At 34.6% G+C, this 10,927-nt stretch overlaps 2 protein-coding genes across 2 annotated transcripts; both read left to right on the top strand.

The window, feature by feature from the left end:
• Positions 1-11: 11 nt before the first annotated feature.
• LOC111387859 (iron-sulfur assembly protein IscA, chloroplastic-like) lies at positions 12-4,146 on the top strand. Its single transcript, XM_023012456.1, has 4 exons — positions 12-252; positions 2,315-2,533; positions 3,345-3,395; positions 3,784-4,146. The coding sequence occupies exons 1-4, from the start codon at positions 96-98 to the stop codon at positions 3,924-3,926; spliced, it is 570 nt and encodes a 189-aa protein (XP_022868224.1). The 5' UTR covers positions 12-95; the 3' UTR covers positions 3,927-4,146.
• Positions 4,147-5,744: 1,598 nt separating this feature from the next.
• Positions 5,745-10,652, top strand: LOC111387858 (protein SLOW GREEN 1, chloroplastic-like). Its single transcript, XM_023012455.1, has 4 exons — positions 5,745-6,458; positions 9,011-9,157; positions 9,555-9,635; positions 9,720-10,652. Exons 1-4 carry the CDS (start codon positions 5,796-5,798, stop codon positions 9,741-9,743), a joined length of 915 nt encoding a protein of 304 aa, XP_022868223.1. The 5' UTR covers positions 5,745-5,795; the 3' UTR covers positions 9,744-10,652.
• The last annotated feature ends 275 nt before the right edge of the window (positions 10,653-10,927 follow it).

The following is a 10,927-nucleotide window of genomic DNA, read 5'->3' as shown; positions in this document are numbered from 1 at the left end:
CCACCCACCCACTCACACACGCATCCAAGAATTTTACTTCATTGTTTCTTGAATTGTCGTCTTGTCTGAGGAGTTCGTTCATTTGGGCAAAAACAATGGCTTTCTCTGGTACCTTGCGATGCCCACCATCTATTTGCCGCTTATCAAATTCGACTCCATCTGTATCTTCTTCTTCAGCCTCTTTCCGTTTTTCGCCTTCGATTTTCAATAGCAAAAGGCCCCTCTTGTCCATCAGGTCAGCTTCAGTGGAAGGTAATTTCTTGTATGCATACACATGGAATCATATCAATTTATCGAATTTTTGTTTCGTTTTCTATTTATGATGATAAAATATAGAGAATAAGTGGGATACTTCAAGATTTTTGGTTAAAATACATCTTTGCCTTCGAATGTTTAATTTATTGACTTCGTGATTCACACCGGTGGCGTCGAAGCCTAAAAAAGGGCTTAAAATAATATGTTTATGAAGAAACAGATTCATGGGTTTGTTGATTGTGAATATTTTCTTTGGGAAATGGCAGTGCAAGCGCGGGATACACTGTGAAGTGAAATCCAATAAGGGGAGCAGATAAGAAAAAAACTGAAGGTTTGGGAAAGAAAATCTCAAAAATTAAACTAATATATTGCTTTTGGGGACTGAAATAGTAAGGATCCAATCAAGTTGTTAATGCCTTTTCTTTTTTATAGCATGTTTGGCTTAATATAAAGGCCAAGACAGTTTTGACTTTGCTCAGTTTATGAAATGGTTTATTACTATTGGGTACATTTGGCACACCACATTACTATGGTGGATATAGTTAGTATTAGGATGGCCATTGATAAAATGGATTAAGGTGTATTTCACTACACCTTATTATAACAATTTTTAGGTTCTATGATGGCCCTATCACGCTTTTTATTTTCTGCGAACACTGTCCTCACACTCATTAGATTTCCCGAAAACAAGCTGAAGCACCTCTGAATAGCGTGTTTTGCATTTAGTCAAAGCCATCCAAATGTTTTACTTACTGGATACTTCTTGGTGAAACTCTCTCTCTCTCTAATACTCTATATCCCTCAACTCCCTTTAGATATAGAAATCATCAGCGAATCACCGCTGAGCCAACATTCATCTGGGGTGGAGATTCCTAATCTGCCCTTAACTTTGCTCTCTCTTCAGATTAAATCCAAAAATCCGGAGTGATGGGCCTATATAGTTGAAAAGATCTAGCTGTTACCTCTAAATTTCTGAAATGTTTTTGATACATTATGCATTTGTTGTTTGAACAATTTATGTAAAGTTCTTGTAGCTTTGATGACATGTAAATGTGATGTGTTAATTTCACTCCTATGAGCCCGCCCCCCACCCCCCAAAAAAGTAAAATAAATAAAATAAAAAATCCCACCAATACACTCGTACACACACAAAAATAATGATTGTATCCCAAATAACCCTTTTTTTAATGATTGGCATACATAATCTTTAGACATTGTTCTCAAAATGCCATCAAATTTCACCAGTTGTATACGGGTTGGTTTATCTCATTTAATTGTGTTTCAAAACCTTATGTGCATTTTTTTGTAAACTATCTACTATCCATTTTTATGGAGGAAGTGACAAGGTTGTAAATTCTTGGTTCTTTGCATTAGGGATTTTCTGAACAAACAAAACCTGTCAACACACATCACCTAGATCATATCCATCGTATGCTTGAAGGATGTTGACAACTCAATTTCTTACCTACGAGGAAGATATTTTTGACCTCAAATGGATTTTAAAAACAAGTCATGTTTCCCATCTTAATTGAAATGACAAAAAGATGAAGCCTAGAGTTAAATGATGCACAACCAGAAACCAGTTTGATTGAGTTACATCCAATCCTTTTGTTCGTATGTTGACATATAAGACATTATAGATTCTTTCTATACGTGTTCTACCTAATACCTTCTTAAATATGGTAAATAATTTATATTGAGCTGCACCAGGACTCATGAACCACAAGAACCATCAGAATGAAGAACCTACCATACTAATGACTTTCTGAATTGTGAGAGAACATAGAAAAGATGAATATTCAAGCTGTTTATGAAACTAAACTTCATGATGAACATTCAAGCTGTTTATGAAACTAAACTTCTTGGAATTTATTGAAAACCATCAGAGAACTGAATGTAATATCGTATAGTTCTCTTATTTAAGCCATTTGTTTATGCATAGTTTACATGTTATCAGTTCTGCATGGACGAACTTATGGTTACCTGTATGCTAATGTGCTGGAATTCTGCCTTTCTCTGTTGTTTTTGAGTTTCTTAATAACCTGCTTTTGTGTTCTAGCACCACCTACATCTGGAGCACTTGTACCTGCAATTTCATTGACCGACAATGCATTGAAGCACTTCAATAAGTTGAGGACTGAAAGAAGTGAAGATTTATGTCTAAGAATTGGTGTCAAACAAGGAGGATGCTCTGGCATGTCTTATACTATGGATTTTGAGAACAGAGAAAACGCTAGACCCGATGATTCTATTATCAAATACAATGGATTTGTTATAGGTATGACTGCAAGTTCATTTAATTCCATATGAGGAATTTGAAATTGAATTCTTCTGTCCTGTTGCACTTGTCTGTACTTGAGTGGAACCTGCTGTCGGTGTTAGTTGGGCAGTAAACAATGGCATCCAGTCGATGAAAAAAATAAATACGAATTCTTTCCTTATGGCCCTACAGTACAGTGACAGGATATTATGTTTAATCATGGAAAATGAGTTATCCTTTCCTTTCCCTAATATCCTGCATTTGGTGATTAGTGAGGATAATACCTTTAAAATGCAAACCTGAACCTGATATTGTTTTCTCTAGAAATTGGCCTTCTATAATTTGTAGTATAAAAGGTTTGATTTATCAGATATTGGAATGGGGGATAGCATCTGACTCACAATGTGGGCTTGAAACAAGTCCATCTTCTTAATGAACTAATCCAAATTTCTTGAAGCAAAAGTTGTTTGAATTGGGCATTAACATGTAGAACAAATGAAAGGATACATTTTGATTGATAAGATCTATACATAAATATAGCATTTGAGCATCAGATTACTAACAGCATGAAGAGTATTGCATATTGTGCAATTGTTACTTCATCGTTTATGAAGAATGGCTATGGTAAAAGAGTTCATTCTTTTTTTCTTTTCTCTAGCATTACTATTTTTGATAACGATGGTGCAATCAAAACCTTGAATTTGAGTCCCTACTTGAAATTTCTATGTGCTGTATACTTGTTGAGGAAGTTAGTATTTGGAAGTTAAAGACATAATAAATACTTCTTTGAAATTTCTTTTGTTCGTTCCATGTTATGCTATATCACAAGATGCCTTCATTGAAGTTTTTCCATTATCAGCAAAGCTAATACACACAACAGGTATAAAACTATACACTGAGCACTGAACTTTTAGCAAATTTTCATGTTCGTCATTAACTTTATTTTGTTCCAAGTTGGTAGCTGAACTTGAACTTTTTTACAATCAGACCGGACTTAATGTTTGATACAATTTGGCGATCTTGCCTATGTCTATTAGTTTGACTAAGAAAAAGCTGACCGGCAGCCTAGTTGGCAAATAACTAAAACTGCCACGTCTTTTTTGACTAACAAACATAGATTGGTCGATCAAATTCTAATCAAGTTTAAGTTCAGTGAAATTCGATGACCAATATGAAATTTCACCTTTAGATGCTATTTCTTTGCCCTGCTGCTCTTTTTGTCTTTTCTATTTTGCTGCTGATCTTTTTCTTTTGTTCTGACCATGCAGTTTGTGATCCAAAAAGCCTTCTCTTCCTTTATGGTATGCAACTGGATTACAGTGATGCACTGATTGGGGGAGGCTTTAATTTCAAGAACCCAAATGCTACACAAACCTGTGGCTGTGGTAAATCATTTGCTGCGGAGATGTAAGGTCGTATACTATAGAATCTAGTCTATAATGGGAGGTGTAATGTACTAAAACTTGGTTGAAACTTATTCAACTTGTTGGCTGCATATTTAACGGTGTTGGTCACTGCAATTTCGAACATGACGAGACAAGACAAGACAGGTCGGGATAGTACAATGGTTTCTATTGGTTTTTAATATTGTCTAGTACTCTCAAGTTATCTTATTAAATTTTTTGCTGATCTAGATTAGAGATGGAAGATGATACACCACCATGAATGGATATAATAGTTTTGCTTAAAAATTTAAAATTACTTTGAAATTTGTTTAATATGGTATAAGAAGGATAATGCACAGGCAACGTGGATACAAATTAATAACTTTAGATTCAGCCCCTGTTTGGATATGTTAAAAAAAAAAAAAAAACAAAATTTTGATTGAAGTTGATGATATTTATGGTTGAAAAGTCATGGATTCATCAAATGTGTGGTTAAAATTAATTTTCGAGTTTGACTTAAATTTTTATTAAACTTTTTAAATAAATCAAATAGGGGTTAAATGCGATTTCGTTATTATTCATGTTATGTACATACTACCATAAGCATTGGCTAAATCATTGTCAAATTAGTAATATAATTGTACTGCCAACATCATTTTCACACAAATTATTCAAATAGAATCGATAATTTTAATTAGTGCTGAGTATTATTTATTGCATTAGTTTTAGAAGCAATTTACATTCATAAAAGGCAAATTTTATCCCAACAAAATTTATTATTCTGACATAAACAAATATTAGAATTTTTTAAACGCAAAATATTAGGAATAGTGAAAATAGGCTAACACCTATTTTTTCAAACATATACCATACCCTTGTTTGAATCCCATTCTTTTGAAAAAAAAAATTATTTTTCAACAGTATTTTAACATTATTTTAACCACACATTCTTCAATAAAATAACATTATACATAAATAAATAAAAAATTCTTATTTTTTAACCACACATTTTTCATCAATACACTATTCAAAAATTCATTCTCCCTCCTAAAATGGGGTTCAAACAAGGGGTATATATAAAAAACTCGAGTAAAAGAATAATTGCCCATTTAGCGAGATTTGCGCGTCTTGTAAAAAAGTCTCACAAGGATGTCATTTTGATTAGCTCCCTTTGGAAGTTCTTCTAGCTGAACGAAATATTATAGAAAATTGTCCAAACATGTTCAAAAGTCCTCTATTGTCTAATTCAATTAGTTTATGCGATAAATCATTGAAGATAGCCAAAACTTTTTTTTAAAAAAAAAATTGCATTTATTGTTCCAAACCTTTCAATTTATATAAACCCAATCATCTCACCCATCGAAACTTCATCGTCTTCCCCAGTCACACTAGATTCTCCTTTTTTTTTTTTAATTATTTTATTTAAAGAAAATGTAAATTTATCATTTTACTCTTTTAGAATTGACTAAAAATGGTCAAAAATAACTTCTCCGATCAACTAATGGTAGAACAGATGGAATCAATCAAATTTTCCATTTTTCAAAAATAACTTTTGCTGCAACGAAATAAAAAGTTTGGACAGTGTGATACAAATAAAAAGTTTGGATGTAATCTACAATAAATTAAAAAGTTTGAGACTGTAGTTACAATTTTTCCATTTTTTAATTTTGGTCTCTTTAGTGCATTTAAGGTCTAAACTAATCGAATTGGACAGTAGGAGGCTTTCCAAAAGGTTTGGACCATTTAGGGAGGAGCTTTTTCACTAAAAGGAAAGGATAGGGGTATTTCATAATGGAGGCAAAGGTTTGGGCCTCTAAAAAAAGAAAAAAAAGAAAACCTAAACCCTGTGATCACAAAACCTCACCGCGCTTCGTTCCTCGGTTACTGGTTCGATAATGGCTGTTTCATCTCTCCACAGTACCTCACTCTCTGCTTCTTGTAACCTTGATCCCGCTGCCAATTTTCTATGTCCACAAAATCCCTTCAAAATCCATACTCGCGGCTCCCTTCCTCTTTTTCACAACTCCAAAAGATCCAAATTCCATCCCATAGTAACCAAAAAACTCCACATTTCACCAGCACCCACAACAAAATTTTCTCTTTTTAGCTGTTTATTACCACCCCAGAACGATATTTCCAAGATTCTTGTTAAAAATATTGCAACAGTATTACTGGGATCACTTGTTATCGTGGGCTCTTTAAAATCTAGGCCTATACTGGCACAGCCTGTTCAAGAAACCGAGCGTCTTGATCGAAAAAGAGAGGACTGGGATGGGAAAAGCAGTGCAACTGAAGAAGAGGTGATGTTTGTGAAGCTTGTGCAAGAAAATCCAAAAGATGTTGTGGCTCTGAAGATGGTCGTTGATGTAAAGATGAGGAGTGGAAAGACTAAGGAGGCTTTGGAATATGTGGAGAGATTGATTAAAATTGAACCTAGTGAAATGGAGTGGAGGCTTCTGCAGGCTCTTTGTTACGAAATGTTGGGGAATTTGGGTATGGCCAAGAGCTTGTTCAAAAACATACTCAAGCAGAGGCCTCTCCTACTTAGAGCTTTGCATGTATGATATTTCTACCCCTTTTATGTTATGTGCTTTCATCTAATTACATATTTGTCTATTCAGTTTTTCTGAAGATACGGAAATTCTTGACCCGTCCATACATGATTAATAATTTACCTGTAAATTTTATATCTAAGTTAATTGAAACCCAAGTCATAGGACAGATGGGAGGAGCGGGTAACATGTGGTGGAGGCTATGAAATGGAGAAGAACGCCATCTTTAACGCGGCTAATTCACATTTGACGTTTAAAATAGGCATTTTAAACAAAAACATTAGAGCTGCTCCTTTTTTTTCATTTTGACTAGTGATAAAGACCTTATAAAATTTCGCGTTCAAAGACTTGTTCCATGATTTATTCCCTGTACACGGTGTTAGAAAAACCAAGACCATATGAATTATGAGGGCACTTATCTTTTAGAGATACAAGGTATCCTTCAGCTGAAGTTTCACTTCCCTGGGTTTGAAGGAGAAAAGAAGATATAATTGTTTAATAGTACAACTCTCTGATGTATATGTTATTCAATTATATAGTTTCTGAACGTGATATTATTTGTGATTGTCTATGGCTTAAAGGATCTAGTTTTGGTATCTGATAACTCTACCTACCTAGTCTGGCCTGATTTTACATTATGATTTAATATGTCCCAACCGACTTCAGATGTGAAATCAATGTATTTCCACTTTTTCTAGATTTCTACATCCCAGACTATTTTTGTTCCTTTTCTCTTTTGCATTCTGCTTGACTATTATTCTGCCATCTTATTTTGGGCATGCTTCTGTGCTTCTAATTGTTGCTTGCAGAAACTGAATATTTACTGTATCCCTTATGCACGCATATGATGAATACATCTACCATAGCTGTGCTTGATTGTAAAAGCACATTTACATAAAGTAGTATCACTTGGCTTGATTTCAATGCAAGTTACGCAATGCCTTCAGCCTTGCACAGCTTGATGAGATACACTTTTGCACAGTACTATTGTGGATACCATTGGAAGGAGGATTCTATTATTTGATTGATTAACTTACCTCCTTCAAACCAGTAGAGGTATATGAAGAATGACATATGCACATGGGTCCCAACCCCGGGGAATAGTTGAATGGGAAATACTTCCCAGAATATGGAAGAACTTCTTGTTTGTTTAAATTGACAAGTTTCCATTAAAGAGGTTTGTGTGACTAATTTTTTTTCCCTTGTCAACTCACTTGTTAAACAAAAGCTATGACTATTATAACTTGTAAGCTTGAAATACTGTGGTATATTTATATGGATACTGTGGTATATTTATATGGTTATCTAAGGAGAGATGCTTGCTTCCTACATTATCTAGTCTCTAGGCTCGTGAAATTAAAAATTCTTGTGTTTATGTACGTTGCAAAACAATGAGTTCAAAGGGCAGAATTTATCTTTTCCTTGCCTGAGTTCGATGACTGTGATTGCTTAACCTTGCTTGGGCAAAAGAGGGAAAGGGGTTATTTAGTTTATTTGGAGATGAATGAAAAATTAAGGAAGATCGGTGATTTTTATAGTCTAATTATTTTGACTTCTCATGAGTGGATACATATGGAAGTTGCCCAAATGGTTCTGAAGGGTAATTTCTTACATGGTGTTCATTTTAATATAATCAAGGTCGCAGCTGTGTTGAACCTTGCCTGTAAAAAGAAATTGGATATGAAGTGGTATCCATGAATAAAATTTTTTTGACCTTTGCAGGTGTTAGGTTTCTCGTCACAATCCTTTTATGTTTATGTCCCACTCATTACCCTCTTCAATCAACAATTTTTTTACAGTAAAATTAGCACTGACACTGATTTCTGCCACTTGCTGTTGTTTCAATTAGAAACGATGCACTGACTCATGAATGAAGCTAGTAGTTCTTCTCTATAAGGCAAGTTAGGCGAACCTTATGTAAAAAAAGGTCAAAAAGAAGCAGCAAAGAAAACAAGACACTAAGTTGTTGTGCTAACTCGCTAGCTCTGAGTTGCTGGATAGTGACTTCTTCTTGGTCAAATAAATGCTTGAAACTGTAGTTCAACCCCTTTTTCATCCTAAATTTGTCCGAGGACATTTTTGCAATTTATTTTCTGCTGTCATGGTGATTTTTTGGATTATATACGTGCTTTTTACAGATTAAGAGGTGATGTATGATCCCACGTGTGGCTAATTGATGTTCTTTCCTATGAAGTCATGTTGGGATACGACCTAACATGTTTTCTTAATTTTTGATTTGAAGTTATATGCTGTCAAAAATGAAATGAATTTTCTTTCCGATATAGCTTAAAGAGTATTGGGTTTTCAATATGCATTCCCATGTACTATATTATCATGTGTGCACATATGCTAAATACCCCTGCTTGCTTGCGTTATGGCGTGGTGAAAATTTAATGACACTGCATGGGTTATTCCATCACTTAAGATCATCTAAATTTTGAAATTTGCACTTTAAGAGTTCAACTTCATGATTGATATACTCTCTCACATTATCCATTACTGCTAATGAAATAGTGAAACTTTACTGCGTGACCATTACTGCTTTCCTTTCTTTGTAGGGTATGGCAATGGTAATGCATAAGAACCAAGAAGGCCCAGCTGTTTTTGAGATGTTGGAAAGGGCTTTGGAAGTTGCTCATCTTGAAAAAAGAGTCAATGAAGAGCGAAACATAAGAATATTGATTGCGCAGATGCATATTGTAAAGGTAACGGTTTGATCATCTTTGTCAGTTAATTTTGGCTGCTTGATGGTGAATTTAGGTTTCTAAACCACATTGGCTTTATTTATCCTTTTTGTGGAACATAGACATCAAGATTTGGAAAAATACTAAATCCAAGAACATCCAACCTTCCCCACTTTTGCCCTCCCCAACCAGGAAAGAAAAAAGCAAAAAAGAAAGAGGGAGGGAGGGTAATAAAAAATAGAAATCATTTTCTTACTCATTATTTATTATGGTTTTGATTTATTGTTGCTGTTTTGATATCGATAGTTTAGGATTAGACTCCACTCTGGTTATCAAATGATTGAATTTTGAAATCATTCTGGACTGTTGATTACCATACTTCTGTATTCAGGGAATCCAATTTATTTTTCATTTGCAGGGAGACTTTGAGGAGGCCTTGGAGAACTTTCAAGCTCTTGTTAATGAGAATCCAAGAGATTTTCGACCTTATCTTTGCCAGGTTAGTGAAATAGCAAATCTTCGTGATGCTTGTTTATTTTATTTTATTTTTGAAATTTCTCTACTTTTCTCCATAATTTTTCAGGAAAATGGCACAACTGATTCCTAACATTTGGCCCCTGTGCACTTCTAGTCTTGATTCTTCTGTTTTTGCTCTGACCCCTCAATCTATTGGTTTTGTGCACAAATAGTCCTTTTAGACAGTTTTGTCCATTCTAGCAGTTAACTTTCTAATATTGATTACTGACACATATTGTAGCCATATCATCATCCTCCCCTATTCCCAAGAGAAATATTTGTGTGTGTATATTTCACCCACCACTTCCACACTACTAAAACTACCACCACATACACCACCATAACTATATAATGAACTACCTTCCGTAATGAACTCAAACATCATAGCACCCGAAGTAATAGAATTTATTACGCTGATGCCTCCAAATCTCACTCTTCGCATAAAAATCAAACAAACTTGTCGTCACACACCACATCCTTCACCATAAAATTCTTTGGAGCAAACATTGATGGTAGATGTTTCTAGTGGGTCTGAAACTAGTATAGAGATAAAAAGATCAAAGACCTTCAATATGCAGCGTTAATTTCTTTTTGTTTTTTCTAAATCCTTAGTAAAATGAAAATAATGCTGGGGATTACCAAGTACATGAGTGGCTTCTTCCAAATTTCCCTGCTGGTACCCTTCTCCGGAGAAGATCAAACTAATTAACAGCCCAAAAGTTCGAAGATTAAATTTCAGAGGCAGTTACCTTCTAAATCAATAGCTGCTCTATTCTGCAGTCCAATGCACCCCTACTAGTCTAGAACATTGCTATAGAACGAAAATGGATCCTTCCAATTAGCAAGACTTGTTCTTGCTCATATGGGATTTTCAGAAATATCCATTTTCCTATTTGCGTCAATATATTTACCATTGATGTTTGCCTTTCGTTTGAATCCTTGACCAGTGTTCAATTCTTCGAGCTGCAAATAGCAATCAAATTATTGATGGTACCCAAAAATTGAGGATTTTCCCCCCTTTCCCCCCCCCCCCCCCCCACCCCCCAAAAAAGTAAAATAAATAAAATAAAAGATCCCACCAATACACTCGTACACACACAAAAATAATGATTGTATCCCAAATAACCCTTTTTTTAATGATTGGCATACATAATCTTTAGACATTGTTCTCAAAATGCCATCAAATTTCACCAGTTGTATACGGGTTGGTTTATCTCATTTAATTGTGTTTCAAAACCTTATGTGCATTTTTTTGTAAACTATCTACTATCCATT

The sequence above is a fragment of the Olea europaea genome, unplaced genomic scaffold, assembly GCF_002742605.1.
Source record: "Olea europaea var. sylvestris unplaced genomic scaffold, O_europaea_v1 scaffold4301, whole genome shotgun sequence".
Classification (NCBI taxonomy): domain Eukaryota; kingdom Viridiplantae; phylum Streptophyta; class Magnoliopsida; order Lamiales; family Oleaceae; genus Olea; species Olea europaea.
Note: the sequence above shows the minus strand (reverse complement) of the source record. Positions and strands in the feature narration are given on the sequence as shown.

Coding starts and splice junctions, on each gene's coding strand:
- LOC111387859 (XM_023012456.1), top strand. CDS start 96: ATGGCTTTCTCTGGTACCTTGCGATGCCCACCATCTATTTGCCGCTTA. Junction 2,534..3,344: donor ATACAATGGATTTGTTATAG/GTATGACTGCAA, acceptor CTATATCACAAG/ATGCCTTCATTGAAGTTTTT. Junction 3,396..3,783: donor AAAGCTAATACACACAACAG/GTATAAAACTAT, acceptor CTGACCATGCAG/TTTGTGATCCAAAAAGCCTT.
- LOC111387858 (XM_023012455.1), top strand. CDS start 5,796: ATGGCTGTTTCATCTCTCCACAGTACCTCACTCTCTGCTTCTTGTAAC. Junction 9,158..9,554: donor CGCAGATGCATATTGTAAAG/GTAACGGTTTGA, acceptor TTTCATTTGCAG/GGAGACTTTGAGGAGGCCTT. Junction 9,636..9,719: donor TTCGACCTTATCTTTGCCAG/GTTAGTGAAATA, acceptor ATAATTTTTCAG/GAAAATGGCACAACTGATTC.